The sequence below is a fragment of the Agelaius phoeniceus genome, chromosome 7 (genome assembly GCF_051311805.1).
Source record: "Agelaius phoeniceus isolate bAgePho1 chromosome 7, bAgePho1.hap1, whole genome shotgun sequence".
Classification (NCBI taxonomy): domain Eukaryota; kingdom Metazoa; phylum Chordata; class Aves; order Passeriformes; family Icteridae; genus Agelaius; species Agelaius phoeniceus.
Genome location: NC_135271.1, coordinates 31,480,968 through 31,500,647, shown reverse-complemented (window position 1 = coordinate 31,500,647; position 19,680 = coordinate 31,480,968). Strand labels below are relative to the sequence as shown.

The window sequence follows — 19,680 nt, the reverse complement described above, 5'->3', positions numbered from 1 at the left end:
AGGATTTCTCCATTGCATAAAGAGGCTGTCATCAGTCTAAAGGATTTCATAAATTTAAATCTAAATTGGAAAAGAAGGCCACCACACCTGATTGAATAGCAACGCCAGCTATCAAATGACCTCTTGCATTGCCCTCCTATGAGACAGAAGTAAACATATGCAGAGGCACAGCCATCATAGTTTATTTCAGTATGTTATTGACAACTAGTACTTAATCTGGGGGCATCTTTAGTACCCAAATCTGCAGCTGTGCTTAGCACCTATGTTTATTGGCTCCAGTTAGATCACTGGTTTACACCACTCATCTGCTCTAGCACTTGCTGATTTAATATAGAAAGAATGAGTGCAAAGAATCAAGAACAACACTTTTTACTGAATTGCTTTTTTTTTTTGCTTTTCTTCAATGCCCTTTCTGGACCACTCATAACAAGTTTTAATCCTCTTCCCATTGTGCATACTCATAACTTTATCCATACATAATTTGAAGAAAACTGCCTTGGTACAGTGACTGCTAGAACCCTGAAAAGCAGGGTTCAGCTCAAACATGACCACCCTGACTGGTAACTTCAGCCACTGACACTCCAAGGCTGCTGCTTGAAGGCTGTCTGTACAGAAACACAGTCATGCGAGAGTCTTTGACAGGTAGTCCACCTTCTGAAATACTAACCTATATTTATGATTGTTTTCTCCATTTTATACAAAATCTAATGCACACAGAATCTTTCTATGTGCTGTGCCTTCAATGACATTTCCTCCAAGCAGTCATTACATCTTGGAGCCTTTGTCCATTTGATAACCCTAAGTGTCTAGACTACTAGTTTTGTCAGTCATCCCACAAACATGAGGGCTGCCTCAGGAGGAAAGTACCTTACAGCTTAAATCAGTTCTGTTGGTTTTTCCTGACTTTCCATTCCTGTCCTGCCTTGTATTCAGTTAATAAAACATTTTTCTTCTGCTACTGAATAGTAGAAAAAAAGGTGACAGCCAGATGCATAATGGCCAATTCAGATATGCAGTTGCTTATCTCTGCCAGGTTTCAGGTGAAGTGATAAAAGAATGTGTTCTGTTTCTACTAAATAAGCAAGAAAACATCTCCTCTTGCACATGTGAGAAAACAGGCACAGCTGGCAGTCACCCTAAGGTGATGGCAGCTGTAGGCACAGTGTGGCTGCCTCTGGAAATGGGATGATTTGCCAAGCATGACACCCCTGCAGTTACTGCTCCACAATGAACATTCTCCTGGCTCTTCACTTCTTCCTTCTACATCTCAGTATCTTACACCTCCTGCACAAACCCTGGCTGGATTTTCCAGTATGTGAAGGTGTTCCAGAAGGCTCAGCCATTCTTCTGCATATACCAGATCTAAGGGTAGGAGAAGCAGCTGGAGGTTCCTCACCACACAACACTCTCCCCACAGTACCTCTGTTCTGAGAATGGAAACTGAATGGCTCTAAAAGCAGCCTTATTCTTAGAAAATCTGCATTTCAGATACTGTTTGATTCCTAGCTGCTCATTCTGTCACATAGTGGAGGATAGACAGTTTCCAGTAGATTGCTGACTCCGCTCTCCTAGTCAATAATATATCCAACTTTTTCTGTGGAGAGTTTTTTGTCTGGCTAAGCTTCTGTGCTATTTATTTAGGAAATAATAATGTAATTTGACTGCAAAACTGCCAGATTCATGTGCTTGTAATAGCTTCCAGATAACGAGAAAGTGTAAGCATCCTTACCACATCTTCACAGCCCACTGTGACCTGCCTTTTGCAATCCCTAACAAAATAAGGATTAAATCTCTTTACAGCTGATGACCTGGGCAAGCCTTGGCCCACCTGATACAGATAAAGAGATTTTATGAGATGTTTGATGATACATAAACTGTTTTATAAAAGTGCTTTAGACTGCATGTCTGACATCACTGTATTCCATACAGCTGCTGTCTCAGGTATTCCAGCTGTTCACTTTTTGTTGACAGAACCATAGAATTCCATTCGAAGTGAGGAATCTGTAGAACAGAATGGTACAAACTGACTTTTAACATTGGTATAAGCCACATACCACATAAGAGCAAAGAAAAGGCTCTCTGATATCTGTTGTTCTTCACCTGAAGATATTTACCACCTCCCAAAAGCCTGGCTTACTCTAATACTGAAAAGATCCATTTTTTTTGTAAGATTCTCCTTTATGTAAGTACAGTCAGTCTGCTTCTAAAAAGCAGCATAGTTGCAGAGATATAAAACAGATGCCCACACAATATAGGCTGTGACAACTCCATCACACCCTCCCCTCTTTTAAAACCCAAATTGAGAGAAAAATCCCAGGTCACTGTAGTTTGTAATGCTAATGTAGCAGACTGGAATGGTGTATGAGTAGTGTAACATGTAAGATGATTATTCTGTTTAAAAAAAAACCCAGCTAACAAAATTTAAGCTTAAAGAAGGATTCTATCTAAAATCAGGTTAGGTGAGTAATTAAATATATAGGAGCCTCTGCATTAATGAATCTCCAATTCCCAAATGTTTCAGTGCTGGTGGTGAATTATGTCTGGCCTCTAGTGTTCCTTGTCACAGCACTACCATTGCAGCAGACAAACAGCATCCATATCCCGTCTGGCAGCTGCCAAATTGTCTTATCACTCAAGGAGGGTATGTTCAATCTTTTTCTACCATAGAAATCTTCAGTGAATTGAACTGAAACTCTCATTTGACTTTTTCTCCTTTACTCAGGCTGCAATGAGATTGCTAGTTTGCCTGCAGTAGGGGCAGAGTGGGACTTAAGCTTTGCTTCACCCTCTTTCAGAGAAGGTATGTGTTTTGTGAAGTCCTTAAATCATTTTGAGAACAGCTTGGAGTTTCTCCCCAACTACAAAAATTGCTCTCTCCCAGTAGGTGCTTTTAAGATAAAACTGCTCTAAATCTGTTGTGAGGAAAATGGATCATTTTGCACTGCTGATACAATCCAGAAAGGACACAAAGTATTGCTGACTGCTCACCTGAATGACTCGGTACCCCAGCATTTCCAGGTGTCGCTTTTTCACTGCAGGTTCTCCTTTCAGATGATGTGAATAATCTTTGCTAAAAGCTTTTGAATCAAGAAATTCCAAAGCAATTCTGCAAATAGTAAAAATGTGCATTTACTTCCACATCCTACCTGAATAGCAAGAAGTGACAGTTCTAGTTCAGTACTGATAATTACAGCAAGGCTAGACAAACCTGACAATTATCAGAAAACAAAAATTAAACAACTCCCTGGAATTAGACAAAATATTTTCCTCCTATTTATCTAGAGATACTTGAATTCAGAAAAAGCATTTTCTCCCTGCATCAGTTTTGGTTCCAATGGTAAAAACAACTAACCAACATTTTCAAGGTTTGCATTTGAAAAGGTGTGAGGAAAACAGTATTCCAATCTCACGACACACATGTCAAGAACCTGTACTGGGTTTGGCTGGGATGGAGGTACTTTCTTCATAGCAGTTGGTATGATGCTGTGTTTTGAACTTGTGACCAGAACTGTCAATAACACACTGATATCTTGGCTACTGCTGAAAAGTGCTTGCACAGCATCAAAGCCTTCCCTATTTCTCCCCCTGTGCCCACAGTGCACACAGGCTGCATTGACAAGAGCAAGGGACACAGCTGGGAGGGAACCTCAGCTGCTGAAGTGGTGTTTCACACCATCCAACATCATGCTCAGCAGTAAAGCAGAGGGGACTTTATCCCACACAGCCATTGCTCTGGCACAGGTCTGCTGTGGGTGAATGACTGCATGGCCATCCATTGCTTTGTTTCTCCCTCCTCCTTTTTTTCCCCCTACACTTATTAAACTGTCTTAATTGCAACCCAGGAGTTTTCTTCCTTGCTGTTACCCTCCACGTTCTCTCCCCCATCACACTGCAGGGACATGAGCCATGCCCTGCAAATGGGAGGGAGCAGCTGTGGCTAACCCACCACACCCCAGAAGGCTAAACCTCATTAGACTTTGGAAAAAGGAACAGAACATTAGAACATGAGCATCAAAAACCCAATCTAAAGTGGATGTAAGCCAATGTACAAGAATTCAATGTACTGACCTTTGAGCTCCTGGTGGCAGAGCCTTTCTCCCTTCATCCTTGATGTCATGTCTCAAGGGTATTCCCCCCACACCACCCAAAGCTATATTCTGAGCATAGGAAAGAGGCTTTTTATTTACATCCAGGACACACTCAAAATCTGCCAGAAAACAATACAAATCTGTTTACTGACAAAATAAAAATGAAAGAATTTGATCTGTACAATGTTTACTTGTAGAAAAATGGATGGCCATAATTAGAGATACCCAACATTATTAATACTACAAAGAACATTTTGGAAACTGTATTTTATATAACAATTTCTTCTTTGCAATATCTTGTGTTATTTTGGGGCCACATGACCAGGAACTTCCTAATCTCGGTAACAAGAGTGATATGAAAGGACTTCATAACAATTTTTAGAGTATTAACTTCTCACCTATTTCATAGTAGTACGGTGTGAGAACAGATACTCTTGAGTAATGGCTCCCTCCTAAGATCTCTGTCAGCATTCTGTGAATATGCTGTTGCTGTGGATTTGTTTGGCTCATGCCTACAAAGACAAAATAAAGAATTCATACATCAAAACTTCCACAGCCAAAATTCTGAAAATAGTGCTTTGAGACATTGTATTTTTGACAGCCAGGCTATGGAATTAAATCTTTTCCACGGATCCCGAGTGCTATTCCATCATAATTCAGAGACAAAGTGCTTGTATTTTAGCTGGAAAGTGACAGGTGCATGCTATTAAGTAAATTTCAAATCCAGAGTTTAGATCCCAGGATTTTTTCATTCACATACTACAAAACCTCAAGTTTTAGGTTTCACCTGGTGGATTTTGTTTGCTTTTAGTTATGTTTAGACATGTATTTACTCACCTTGGGTTGATTACAGCCATACCCCACTATCTGCCACTTCTCTGTGCATTGCAGATTAACACCCTGCTCCATTAAACATCTTCAGTCTTAGAGACAAAGCAGCCGAGTTCTGTGGATAGCACAGCAGATCTCCCCATGAGAATTAGTGGAGGAGATCCTGTGTTTGCATTTGATGGATTCTGAATTGATTACTGTTCTGAAAGACCTCAGCTGCTACACTTGATCACTAGCCTACTTCTCTATCTCTCATCCCTGATGGATCTTGATTCTTGTGAAGAAAAAGGGAGGATTAAGTTCAAAAGGAGGCAGTAAAAATGTTTACCTTGAAAAATTTAAGTCAAATGTTCAGTTTTGTAAGTGAAGCAGGGAGCAAAATGACCCATCTCTCCAGTACAGAATGATCTTCCTGCCTTTCCATCCTTCATGCCATATACCCAGTTTCTGTATATTTAAATTCTAATTCTTCTGCAGAAATAACCCATCTCTACTACATTAATTCTCACAAGGAAAATCAGTTTGCTCCCAGTTGCACTAATAAGTGGTTGCAATACAAAATGCTCAGCAGAGAGGGGTGTGCATCTATTGTGTGCTAGTGTCAGTATGACAGCTTTAGAAGAAACATTTAGTATATTTCTAAAAAAATAGACTATTGTGAGTAACAAGGGCAGCTTTCCTGTCCTAAATGACTTACTGTTATGAAAGACACGTTGGCAGTATGGCTCATGAAACCAAGGGATGTGAAACTCTGGGCACTCCAGACAGACTGCTCTGTTCAATTTCATGAGGCTCGAGTGGACCCTCTGCTTCACCGTATCAGGCAGGACTGATTAAAAAAAAAACCAACATAGAAATGTGTGAACTGAAATGTTAAAAATCCAACAAATTGAATTAAATGGTAACCTCTGAATCTTTTAGTAGAAATGCAAATATCTGTATACTATGGCATTTATACAACTCATGCTGCAGAATTTTAGAAAGGTTCTCAAAATCCCTGAGATAATAAATGAAAAAAACACAGCTCTGCTCAACATTAAGAACAACAGGAAGACAGAAGACAGAAATTAATTCAATTTACACAATAGAAGCCCGTAGTTGAGGGCAAAATGGCAAGAGTACATTGATAATGAACAACACAGAGGTAGAGAGGAATGAAACAGTCAAGCACTCAGTCTCTTATTTAGAGAGAAGAGACAGGTAGGATGCATTTCTTGAAGACAAGAATCCCACATTATTCCTTCAGCTTTGTGACTACTTCTAGTAATAAACACCACAGTCAGGTAATTTTATTTCCAATAAAATTGAAGAATTATTAAATACTGAGTGCAATAAGTTGACTATAAAATTAATTTTATATTACTTTCTCTCATCTGCAATACAGGTCTGTACTTTAAAAAAAACCAAACAAACATATTTTTGTTCATTCCTGCCCTTTTAGCACTCAAACTATGACTATATTATAAAGAGGGTGTCTTTCCCAAAAGCAGAATCATTTAAAGAGTAATTCTATATCTCAAGTCATATGTGAGTCCAAATTGCATTTTATGCCAAATGCTACACAATCAAATTCATCAAAAGCTAGATAGCTACCTTTAAGTTGAGCATCCAGTTTGCTTAGGAAAGAAATATTAAATATGGTTGTTATCAGAACTGGAGGAAAATACCCAGCCATTGCCAAAACATGACCAAGCAGCACCAAGTGATAATTTTCAAGATGACCTTGAAAAACCAGAGAGAAACCCATATTAACACATGACAAAGTTGAAAGGATTTGCAATGCCCTTTACCTGGCCTCTCAAATCATCTGATTTTCCCTCTTAATGTACAACACAAATCCATACCTACTTCCTCCACAATTTTAACTATTTCTTTGTCATGAATCACAATATGTATCCTGTTCCCAAATGATGTTTCCTTGGGGAACACAACAATTCTAACCAATAACAGCACAGTGAATTAATCAGAATTTTCACTTATCTTTTACTATGCCAAAAATTCCTTTGCTAGTCCCTTATCAAGGGTCATTTTCAGCAGGTGAAACAAAACCTAAAATTGAATATTTGTCATGGTTTAACCCCAGCAGGCAGAGTACTAGCAGTAACATCTTTTCTTTGCTTAATCAAATTCCATTCTATTCCCATTTTCATTCAGTAAAAATCTTTGTCTAGTGCACTTACTCAAGTTAGAAGTAAGATGTTGGATACAACTCCTAAAGAATTCTTCATTGTCAGGAGGGTCATAATTCAAAGCAGAGAAAAGGAAGAGAATAAAATAGATTTCAGAGGTGAGAATCTGAAAAAAAAAGACATCCTAAATCAAGTTAGGGCAAAATATCCTACTATAGCTTTATAATAAAGAAAAGCTTTATAATTAATTCAGAATTTGGAGATTTAGGAGTAGATGAACTATTTTCTAATTTTTTTTGGTCAACTTCTCTGGAGAAAATAACAAAAAAATAAAATTGTTGAAATTGGAGCCACAACTAAAACTTCAAATTTATTTCATGTAGGTGATCCAAGTGTTCCTATACACTTAAAGAACCTTTTAAGAAGGTTTTGCATTAAATGTTCTTAAAGAAACTCATTCTGCAACAGAATAAAATTGAAGATTTATATGAACACCAGATGGAGAATGAGAAAAAAGACAGTATGAAAAAAAGAGTAATTTTGACCAAATAGACAGGCCATTGGGGAAATCCCCACAACAATTAATACTGTTAAAATATCTACCATGTGATGTGACTATTTCTCAAGAAGTTAAAAAAAATTAAGATGGTCAAATGTAAAGTTGAATGTAAATTATGGCTGACCTAACACTGAGTGAACAATAAAAAAGAAATGAAAATTAATGATAAACGCAAATTTAGACACATAGAAGTAAAACAGCTTTAAGTAAGCAGAAAAAAACATTATCTCCAAATCAACTATGCTGAAGAAAACTCTTAAAAACATGTGTGGATTGTGCTCTGAAACACATCAACTACTGATGTGTCCTTTCTTACTGACTAACTCACAGTGGATAGAAAGAAAAACTGGGACACCTTGTCTATATTTTCAACAGTCACAGATGCGATTCTGTCAAATAATGCAGGACAACGGTGCTCTGATTTTATGAGGAAAAAAGACAAGGGTAAAACATTTGCCCATGTTATTTGATCTATCAAGTGCTGACACATGGCCAGAGTTTCCTCATTCAGGACTTCTTCAAACCACTCTCCATTCACATATGGAAGCTCTTCCAGCAGAAGATTTAAGTTGTTGGCTTTCTGAAGCCTCTGAAATGCACACTCATTGAGTTTTTGCAGAAGCTTGGCACACAGCTCAGAGCTGTTTTGCCAGTGAAACTGGCCATGATGATTCCACTTGACAAGAGCTGTAGCAATGCAATTCAAATGATGGAGTCTGCATTGAGGCAAAACTGCTGCTGCTTTGTTTATAATCATTTCCTCCACTTGGAAAGAAGGAAGCATGGCCAGAACACGAATTACAGCTGCAGTATCAGCAGGTATCACACTAGATTTTAAATAACTGGAAGAGAGATAGAAATAAAAAGCCCATCAGTAGTGACAAAGTGCAAATATTTAAACAAAACAAAAAAAATTGCATGCTTGAAACTTCTAATTTGGAAGTCAAAAGCTGCACATCAAATATAAAATAAGAAGAATATTAATCACTTGGCAGAAATCCACACATCTTTTTTTTTTTCAGTGAGACTAACTTCTTCCTTCTAATTTGTTCAAAACTGAACAAGGGGAAGAAGACAATGAGCAGCTCAGTCAGCTGGTGAGACTCCACCTGTTACTGATGAACACAGAAATTCTTAGTAAGGCCAGAAGGTCCACATTTGTCAAGGTAATCTGTGGGGTTATGGGCCTGGTTAATTTCTGTGATTTCTGTCCTAGGGAGCACCAGGTTTTAACGAGTCTGAGGAACATGAGGACATTATCCACCAAAAAACTATGTACAGCCAAGGCATTACATTCCCATAGAGGCTGAGCAATCAAAGCAAGATCTCGTATCTGGCACCTTTCTGTTGTTCTGTAGAAGCCTAAGAACTAACTGGACAGTTCTTCAATCAAAAGAGTACTTCTGTGTCACACTTTCACTTGTCCCAACCAAGGCATTCTCCCTTTTTCATTACTTCTTCGGTCAAACATCAAATACAATATTAATATCTACCCATCCTATCAAATACCAATCAAAATTTATTGTCATTTCAACATCATTATATTACAGTGGTCAGAAGAAAAAGGGAAAAAATATTTTTAAAAGGTACCATATATTAGCAGATACTACTGTTGGGTTTCTAGTCAAGACAACATCTACTTTCCATCATCTGATTTACATGTTTAATAAACCAAATACTTGTAACACTTTGTTACTTCTTCGTATTAGTTAGTGGAATGTTAGATGCTAGTGGAACACTAACATCTTAGACTGCTATTTAAAATCCTAAGTAGAAAACTGTTTAAAACTCAAATAGCTACATTTCCAAGAATACACACTTACCCTAATAGTAACATTTTTAGTTTGGCAAACAGCTCCAGATCCTGGCAATGCAACACCACCAAGTACTGTGTTAACTTTACCAACTGTAATACATGATAGCTGTCCAAGTGTCTGTGTAGAACAGAAGCCATCCTGAATTTAAAGAGGAAAAGATTACATGGTATTAAGCTAATACAAAAGATACTGCAAGCTCCAAGGTGCCACATGAAATAGAGGTGTCTTGTGATGCACAGTACCTGTGGGGAGGGTTTTACACACCTGCACTCGTCTCTACATTGATTTTGATGCTATTCCACTTAGAGCAGCCTCTCTCCACTTACTGAATTGCAAAATTAAAGCCACACAACAAAAATTAAAGTCATCACAACAAATCAGCTACTTCACACTACTATTTTCTGTTGCAGATTTCACAATCTGTTCAATTTAGAGTGGACCCAGAACATAAACTAGAACAGCATCAGCAGCTCCAGCACCACCACATTCACAAAACAGCGGTTGCTACAGCTGTGCTGGTCTAAAGCTGCAGAGGGGGATAGATTTGTAGGGAAAGATAATACTTTAAGACCTTCTTTAGACAGTGAGACTCAGGAACAAAAGGCATTAATTCACCTGATCTTCCTTTTAGTATCCCTTTCTGCCACAGAACACAAGTATGTCCTTTTTCTTTCAAGGATCTATTTGATTCATACAAGTACCTTCAATCCAATAACTGTTCACAACCTGCACTTAATTCTGCTGTATCTCTGACATATCTAATGCTACATCTTCTGTGCCTAAAACATCAACTTCCTTTCCATTCACTGTATGACAGACACTACCCCTCCCTATAAATAGTTTTCGGTTCAAAACTGCAGAAAATGTGGCCCAGGTTCTAAAAAAACACAAGCTTTAATAGTCCAAAATAGGACACAATGACTTTTGAACAAATAATTCACAAAAGTAACAGGATCTTCAAGACAGGATATGTTCTCTGCAACTTACCACATTTCATTTGCACTCTCCCGAGTTCACAGTAATTGTTAGAGGTGAAGTTTATCACAGATTTGTAAATTAGACAGATGCTATACAACAGTAACTTGGTAAGGGTGAAATGCCTTTCTTCCAAATCCCTAAATTGCCTCAATTACTTCTGGGTCAAACTGCAATATTCTAGAATCTGTAACAGCCAATAAGTTATAGTGTATAAGAACTTGTGTGCAAGTGCTGCTCCTAACTTACTGGATATGTCAAAGTTTTCCACACTAAATGGAAGTTTACCTAGAGAATACAACATCTTAGTAACATAAAAACCATTACTTTTTGACTAGATGAGAATTTCTGCATTTCATTTTCCGCATAGTTTTCAGTATCAGCAATATTTGATGACTGCTAAATTCCTCTGCCATGTTTACTGCAGTTATCAGCAACCTAAAGAGGAAAAGACAATTTCCAATGAAAAACAGTTGAAAATCTCTGGCAAACATTTTCTTTACCTATGAGGAAAAGAACCAAAGACTATTTCTGGAAGCAAAATTATCCCAAACTAGAGACTTTTGTTCTGTGGACATTTCTTCTGAACAGCTGGTCTGTCTAGCACAAATAATGGGGTTGGATCAGTGCATATTGTTCTGATGCTAGAAAACAGCAAGTCCAACAATTCTAAAAGTAGACAAGAAATAGGGAAGGTACTCTAAGACACAGAACAATTCATAATCGACCAGCAAGCTACAGATAACAGAATCAAACATGAACTGAACTGGTTCTGTGTTAATTAAATCCAATGTTTATCACAAACAATATAAATTTAAAAAAAATGAAGAAAAGCTTTTGGAACTAAATCAGCTATGGCAAACCAACACAGGCTTGCAGCAAATCTCTGAATAAAGGAAATGTTCACAAAGAGAAGTAGGAAATATGACTCATTGTAATTAATACAGAAAATTCTGCCTAGAACTGCAGGCTTTGAGAGACCCATGAGTAATGTCAAGCCCAAACAGGATTTTGTGGCACAAGAAAAACAGGTAGAGAAAAAAAAAGTGTCACATAATACTATGCTCTAAATAAATGCTGAAGTGTTCCCTGATGACAATCTTTCATAAAGAACAGGATGTCAGCAGTCTAATATAGGACAAGACTCAGGCTTTTTCAGCTACTGACAGTCTTAAAAAAGAAAAAGCAACACATATCACTGCATATATTTCTCAGAAGAAAGACAGAAATGTTTTTACTACCACCCAGTGTGAAAGGAAGGCTGTAATCTAAGAGACAGAGCTACAGGATGGCCTTGCATAACAGCATTCACACCCCCCTTAATTGATGGATCTGATTCAACTTCTTAATAAAACATACTGCTTTGACAGTGTTTCCATGATGAAATCATCCATTGCTACACTGTTACAACCAGGAAACCTAAGGCTCAGCTCACAGATGGGCTCAGAAATTCCTCCAAACATAGGTACATTTTTAATTTCTGTGTAAGAATACATGTATCGTAAATAAGACAAAGTGATTAATAAACTTACCTTTCTCTAACCTTAGATCCTGCCAAAGGCCCAAGAGAAAAAAATAATTTTGCAAATGTCTCAGGATCATAATAATCATCTATAGCTTCAGATAGCAGCTGTTTAGCAATCAAGCGAAATTCAGCACTGCCAAAACCCAGCTGCTCATACAGTCCAAAAATATGACTAATACTGTGTATATCAAGAAGGGAGGCACTTTTAAGGAAAATCCTGTTGCATTTTTCTAGCACTGGATGATGTCTCAGTTGAACATTTTGGAGAAACTGTAGTATTCTTCTGGCATAGTTGAAGTGGACTTCATGCTCTTCTTCTAACAGCTGTTCAGCCTTGTGTAGTAATCGATCTCGAAAACTCTCTGTGATAACTTCAGATATGCTGATCATCAAAACTGACAAGATCCTAAAAAATTCAAAAAGTCTCCTATTTACACATTGAATATAGTAAGCAATACATTTTATATTTATTAAATGAAGTGCAAAAAGAAATTAATGGTAGTTCAGGTGGCTTCTGTGCAAAAAGAATTTTAAATCTAATCCAGAAAACAGGGATGAGTAAAAACCATTTATCCTACTAAAGTAAAGATTCTGCTTTCAGTGAACTTCTGAAATGATTTGAATTTTTCAGCCATCTCTTAGAAAGTTACACATGATAAAAGTGATTGCCTAAGGCAAGACCCTGATTTGCCTGATTCATATTTGCTAAAATATCTTTAATGTTCAGTAGACACTAAAGAAGCCTGAACAATTCACAAGTGACAGGATGGGGAGAAGAGGCATTGTCACTCCTAAAGAAAGAACCCCTTCCTAAGGGAATAAAACTTACGACAATAGAGAAAGTGATTTCAGTAAAGAAATGCAGTCCTGTTCAAAGAGTTTCATAAGCAGGCTCTTCACATCTGAAAAAAATCAGTGGTGGGACTGCTGGTGCTATATAAAGCAGAAGAAAGAAAGAGAAGCCTTTGCTGTAACAGCCCCAGGGGAACAGAAACAAGAAAAAAATTATCTTGGTCTTCTTTGACTAGAGCTATGCTTAAAGTAGTTTAAATATGAAGGTAACGTGCTAGACATGCTAGCGAGAGAATTTATTAATTCAGCTTGACCAGAAAAACAATGCTCTGAAGATAAATAAACATATTATTGTTTTAAAACCCCTTACTGCTGTTAAGAAAGACATGTCATGGTAGACATGAGAAACTATCAATGTCAAGGGAGAAAAGCATCTTCTGGTGAGTCAATAGCCTCTAAATTACAAAAAAAAGTCTATGTTTAGAATCAGGATAATGCTGATTGTAAATATCTGCTGTACTGTAAGTAGAACAGTGGAAATTAATGAAATTTCTAGAAACTAAACAATCAAGCTGTAGTTTCAATCATTTAGACTGGTTATAAGGAAATTCTTTGTAAAGTCATTGGGAAAATGCATTCTCTTGTGAATCAATGCACAAATACAAAACACTTCTTTCCCACAAACCCCCAAGTGAAGCAAAGTAACCTCCGGCTTAGAAAAAGGCAAAGTCTTCAGAAAAGACAGACCAGTAATTGAAACATTTTGTTTCTTCTGCTTCTGACACTTACCTTATATCCTGTATAGAATCCAGTTTCATGTCCACAATATGAGCTACTTGGCCAATTATGGGACTGAAGTGCCTGTGCTGCTTGTATAAGCACAGAGCGAATTTAGACAGACAAGGCAAGCTAAGCCTGTCAAGACATTAAAGACAGTCAGACAGGATATCTACCTTTTATTTCTAATCAATAATTAAAGACAAAAATATTTTAACAATTCTATAAAACCCAAGGTTATAGTCAAATTACAAAACAAGGAAACAAAGTATCTAAGCAAAAAACCAAAGTGTTTATATGGAGTTCTACAAGAACTAGTTGTACTTCACTTAACCAGCCTGAGAAATCTATAAAGATTATATTCTCAAGCAATTATGTCAAGTGGATAAAATGAATGTGAGCAATTTATTACTTGAATATAATTTTGTTTTCAAGCTACATTGTATTTATTTACTTCAAGATGCTCCACATATAAAGAAGAGGCAATTCTGTGATGCAGGTGCCAAGACTGACACTTGGTTCTGCCATTATCCCAAGATTAAAGAGTCAAAACTACAATATCCCTCTTCCAAAAAGGAATCAAAAGACAACAAAACACAACAACAAAATGCACAAAGGGAAAATGTTGCTGTTTAAATACAAAATGTTTTATAAAAATTGAGATAAGCATGGTTCTAATAACCATTTAAGATCTGGACAGGAAGCACTGAGATAAAATTGTAAATATGAAAACCTGCAATTCACTTCAAATACATAATACTAGACAGACAATATATTCCAAAATCTCAAATGCTGGACCCTCTTGTTGCAGTATCTGAATCTCTCAAGCATTTGTGTACCAAATAATTTGTATCATTTTCAAAACCTTCAAAAATACAACTGACATTTAAAACACTCATTATATTTTAATCATAAATACTCTTTGAGAACTCTTGAGTAACCTCACATGAAGCAAATCATGCTTGCAACTTATACCTTTCACAAGGCACAGCAGGACAATACTTGCCTTTCTAATCTTTTCCATGCTTCTGTAACAAGCACTTTTGTTAGAGAAACGTGGTCTTCAACATTGAGCCTGCAAAATACAGACAATGCTTTACTTCAATAGTTATAAGGAAATAAGACATATGTCTTTTCATTATTTATCACAATGTTTTACTTTTCTATCATTCTCTCCATTCAAACAGATTGTAAACATTTGTGCATGAATAATCAGAATTCATAATAGTCATAAAACATATTTAATGGGACTGCAAAACAGATCTGTTCTGCCTGTATCTCCAAAAGTGAGGCACAGGACATTATGCTGTGTCACACAGTCAAGAGTGCAGAAGCTGTGGCAGGGCAGTCTCATCACAGTCTCCTTATGAGATAGCACTGTAGTCAAAATTCTTTCTCTTTTTATTACCAAATACAAAATGTATTTAATGCTCTTTACCTCAGGATGCTGTATAAGGTGTCCACTATCACCTCATCTTCCATGAGTTCCACCTTGTTTTCTGCCAAAACGCAAAGGGTGAGAAACTGGGAGTGATTTCTTACATAGTCGCTAGTCCTTGAGAGAAAGGGCCTCTCCTTTTGCAATTGCCACAGCATGCTCAATGCAATTCCCACATGCTTTTCAGAAAGTCTGGCCTTGTTTCTTCCAACAAGGTTGAACACTTCATCTTCATGGGTGCAGCCATTTATCTGGCTCAGAAGCAGATCACTACACAGAGCCCGAGCTTGGTAACGCCTCAGTGTGAGCAAGCAAACCTGCCTCAAACAAAGCATTCTGCTAATCCTACCAGCTAGCTTTAAACTGTCCAGAAAGATTCTTCTTTCACTTTTCACAGAAAACCATGCTGCTACAGACAACAAACTCAAATATTTGAAAAACAGAAGACCATTTTTCTTTGAGCCTGTATGGTCACTTTATTAAGAAGTCATTGCGGAGGTACCTGAAATGAGAAAGTATCAAAGTGCTTAATTTCAGTCACAACAATAAAGTAAAAATCAGTGTCTCTACATCATGATGTTTTAAGTAAGATAAATTTAAGGAGAACCTACAGCCTGGACTCTTCTCATAGAAAAGCTCCCAACATCAAACACTGACATGCTCACAAGTACTATGAAGTTAGTCCACTTGGTAAGTTTTCAAATTTATGAAACTGCCTTTAAAAGGTCACATGTGCTATCAATGCAACTACCGAGAAGGAAAAGCTGAAGATTTTAACATTCCAGTACTGCATGACTAAGGGAGGCTTGCTCTCACTAGGCCATAATCCCAAACTGGGTTCCAGGAATTGCCAGAAAATACAACTATTGGTGGAAAAATGAAGTGAGATGGCTTCTAGTCAAGAAGGTTGATCACCTTTGTATTACAGGATACTGATCAATCACATACCATCAGCTGAAATTGCCACTGCACTAAAGAAAAGCAACCTGATTCTAAATTATAATAGAAGCTACAGCCTTATCTAATCAAATTTATTAAGTATTCATTTGTTTTCTTAGAATATACCCCAATTTGTACAGAGTGCTAACAACTGTGTTCTACAACCTACATAATTGATTTCAAGCTGGAGTACACAAACCACAAGTTTGAAGTCTCATCAAGTTCCCTGAACTTAGAGATCATGGAAAAGCTTGCAAATCTTGCTTTAGAAAATATAATCATTAACAACTAAAATCATCAATACCTTCAGCAAACCTGAATGCTCTTCAACTGTAGGCATGATTCCATCAGTGCAATGTTATCAAGGCGATGGCAGCAGTACCCACTAGGTCTGTTGAGGAAGAAAAAACCTTATTTGTGCAGCCTGTGCAAGGTACTGAAATCATTCCAGAAAGATGGATATAGGTGGATTTCCTTTGACATCTGTACAATCCTCTTCCAAGAACAAAAAGCTATACAGCACATTGCACTACACTGCTGTCACTGACACTGGGGTAGACACTGGCAAAGCTAAAATGAAGTAATTTTAATTTATGATCTGCTATAATAAGAAATCTTTTCTTTCCTATTCAAAATGAAAGAATACAAAAGAAGGTACAAATTTTTCACATACTATGTATTAAGTACTTTTTATAATAATGATTTACTTTATAGTCCCTTTTCAGATATTATTTTTATTTTTTTCATATGGTAGTTGCCTTTAGAAAGAATTTACTTCCTACAGTAGTGGCAAGCTAAGTGCAAGAAGTCAGGATAAAGTAGATACCTGAAGAAAATATAAAAACCTTCAGACTCAGTTTCCTGTAAATCTGTGTGACACAACCTTTCCCCTTCTCCTGCTGCAAAAGACCTTGCAGATCATACTGTTGGGGAACCAGGATCTCTATCTAAAACAGCTCACAGGAAGCTTCAAAATATTTCTCTATTCCATTGAGCAGATGCAAGTGATTTACCACAAACTTTTATACCTTTTAAATCATAGTAAATTCCAGTATCTTTCAAAAAGTTCATCAATAGAAAACATTGGATGTTTTCAAACATAGAGTAAAACGAGAAATTTCGATCTACCTAAGGAACTATTTCTAAGATGTCCTACTTACCATGCAAAACACACACTAGAAGGACAAGGTCTTTAAAATTATTTTCTATCGGTTGAAACAAAATAAGCACTTTTAAGTCTGTATTACAAAACACAGCGAGCCAGGAAGTCTTTCAAAAAGGAGCAAATGTGGACACTCACCACTCCCCAAATATAAGAAATACTATAGATTTAAGTAAGTAAGGCTTCAGAGAACTGCTTGTGCAGTGCAGGCACCGGCTCGCCTCATTTCCCGTGAGCCCGGCCGCGGGAATACAACACCCCCGTTCCCGGGTAGGAGCGCTACCGCCGCACCGCCGGCGCCCTGCGGCTTCCTGCGGGGAGCCCGCCCGCTCCCACCCGCTCCGGCACCGCGGGGAATCCTGACCCAGAGTGCCCCGGAGAGAGCGCGGGAAGGGGCCGGGCCGGGCCGGGCCGAGCCGAGCAGGAGGGCCGCGACCCGCTCCGCCAGACTCCATTCCCGCCTCCGGGGGCCAGGGGCACCGCTGAGGGGCGCTCCCTGCGCGCCTGAGGCACCGGGCGGGCGCGCACGGCACAGCTGCCGGCCGGAGCGGGGCGGCAGCGGCTGCCAGCGCTGGCTTCAGCGAGGGCTCGTCACACGGTAAACCCCACCGCCCGGCGGGGTTAAACGAGAAGGCAAAGGAGCCAGTTCCGCAGGAGCCGAGGAGAAGCTCTGGGTTTACCTTTGCACAGGACCCTTCCTGCTTTCCAGCCTCCAGACGCGGGAGGCAGCAGCCCCAGCGCTCCACGTGCCCTGGCGCCGTCACTCGCCGTGCGCATGCCCCGAGGCACAGCACTTCCCAGCAAGCGTAGGGAGAAAGGGAAAAGTCCAGCCAGTTAAGACTGTCCAAAGGAAATAAAAATAATAATTAAAAAGGTCCGAGGCTCATACTGACTATTGCATATTAAATAAAGCAACGTTTTTATAATCCATTCCGGGGGGGGGAAGGAAGTCTTCCCTGCCTAGGAAAAGCACAAAGTTCGGAAGGGTAAAGTTGAAGAGCTAGGCTTTGTTGTAGTGCAATTAATGTTATTTTACTGTACCATTTTTTAATGCTTTGCGACAACAATAAATTTAAAATGAATGAGTTTTAGGGGAGAAATCTAATATATCTTGCAACAAGTATGTTGCTTATGTGGAATGTGCATAGCTCCAGGTCATTTTTCTGGACCTTTTCTCACCACCATTGATAGCAGCAAAGACATTTAGAAAGAATGATAAAAATCTCAGATTGCTCTAAATTCTATCCAAAAAACAGAACCATGACCATGACCAATTCTGACCAGCTGTATTGCAGCTGTCTATCAAATGTTTCGGGGTTTTAGTTTTTGTCTGTCACCTCCTAATATATTGGATACCTATGAATATGGAACTCACTCAAACTAATAGAATAGAACGTAATTTATCACAGGTCTGTAGTATTTTTGAAAAAGAGCATGTAATTTTTTCAAACTGGATTAATTACAATTTTTGTAATTGTGGTATTTATAACTTGGACAGGTTCTGTATCATCTTGCTAACAAATTCCAGATTACCCCAGTTACAGTTTACACAGGCGTGCAAGTAACAGAGCGAGACCCAAACTCTGCCAGGTGAGCTCAAAGGGTGGCACATAAAGTACCTCTTTCAAGAACGTCAGGCCTTGTGCAAACTCACATAACAATTCCAAGGCATCTGAGAGGAAAACTGTAGCAGAAAACAATTCCATGGTCAAATAAAGGAGACTTCTGTAAATCATACAGATTTTTCATTTACAAGATGCTGAACTTTTCACTTTTGACTTGTGAAGTACATTTGGATAAAATAAAATAATGCCTAAACCAAATTAAAAATGCTAGATAATGCAGTGACATTTTAAACTGGAAACATAGGGGAGGAAAGCAAGACTTAAGAAAGCATGCTGTACTAAAGCCAGTGTTGATTTATTGAACAGATGTTCACTCACCAGCTCTTCAGGATTCCAGAACTCACAGGTGTTAGTTTCACATTTTAAACTGGTTTTGTCGGGTTATTTTCCATAAAACCATAAGATCATTGGGGTTTTTACTTCAAACAAACTTCTCATCAGCCAGTCACATAACTTCCATTACTTCTCATTATGTATGTGATTATTGACCCAAATGCCTACTGGTTAGACTTAAAACCCATCAAAGGAGGTACATACTTCAGTGCCAGTCTTAGTTAATTTTGAAGGTGCTCACAACTTTAGGCATTGCCATAAACTTTCATTCCTTAATTTTAAGATACATTAACTTTGAATTGCAATACATACATATGGGCTACTATTATCAGTTACTCATTTTTTGCACAGTTGGCCTAAATTCCCGTTTTAATTCTTTACAAGTCCTAGCGAGGTGTACTGCTGGAGGAACCCTACGCGCTTCCAGCACCGTGCAGGACGGTTCATTTACCGGCCCTTGGCCATTTCGCGGGCCCATCGGCGGGGAAGAGCAGCACTGCTCTCGAGCACGTTAGGCTGGGAAGGGCCCGTGTACCTGCCGCGCTCCAGCCCCTCCGGCTCCTTCCCGCGCCGCGCCCGCTCGGGCCCGGCCCGGCGGGGCCGCGAGAGGGGCGGAGCGCCGCTGACGAGACCGAGGAGGCGGGAGCCCCTCCCCCAGCCGCTCGGGCTCCTCGCGAACGGCCCGCGCTG

The 19,680-nt window shown here is 38.7% G+C and overlaps 1 protein-coding gene across 2 annotated transcripts; it reads right to left on the bottom strand.

Annotated features, from left to right (window-relative positions):
* Positions 1-166: 166 nt before the first annotated feature.
* FASTKD1 (FAST kinase domains 1) lies at positions 167-19,659 on the bottom strand. Of its 2 annotated transcripts, none has more exons than XM_077181429.1 (17): positions 19,526-19,659; positions 17,713-17,872; positions 16,175-16,261; positions 14,932-15,433; positions 14,500-14,568; positions 13,506-13,631; positions 11,932-12,330; positions 10,727-10,837; positions 9,431-9,562; positions 7,963-8,449; positions 7,100-7,214; positions 6,513-6,641; positions 5,617-5,748; positions 4,487-4,600; positions 4,069-4,207; positions 2,989-3,106; positions 167-2,001 (listed from the first exon to the last, which is right to left on the bottom strand). In XM_077181429.1, exons 4-17 carry the CDS (start codon positions 15,264-15,266, stop codon positions 1,912-1,914), a joined length of 2,496 nt encoding a protein of 831 aa, XP_077037544.1. In that variant the 5' UTR covers positions 15,267-15,433; positions 16,175-16,261; positions 17,713-17,872; positions 19,526-19,659; the 3' UTR covers positions 167-1,911. The 2 variants fall into 2 exon arrangements, with proteins under 2 accessions (XP_077037544.1, XP_054492773.2); XM_054636798.2 differs by lacking the exon at positions 19,526-19,659 and adding an exon at positions 18,976-19,093.
* Between the last annotated feature and the right edge of the window lie 21 nt (positions 19,660-19,680).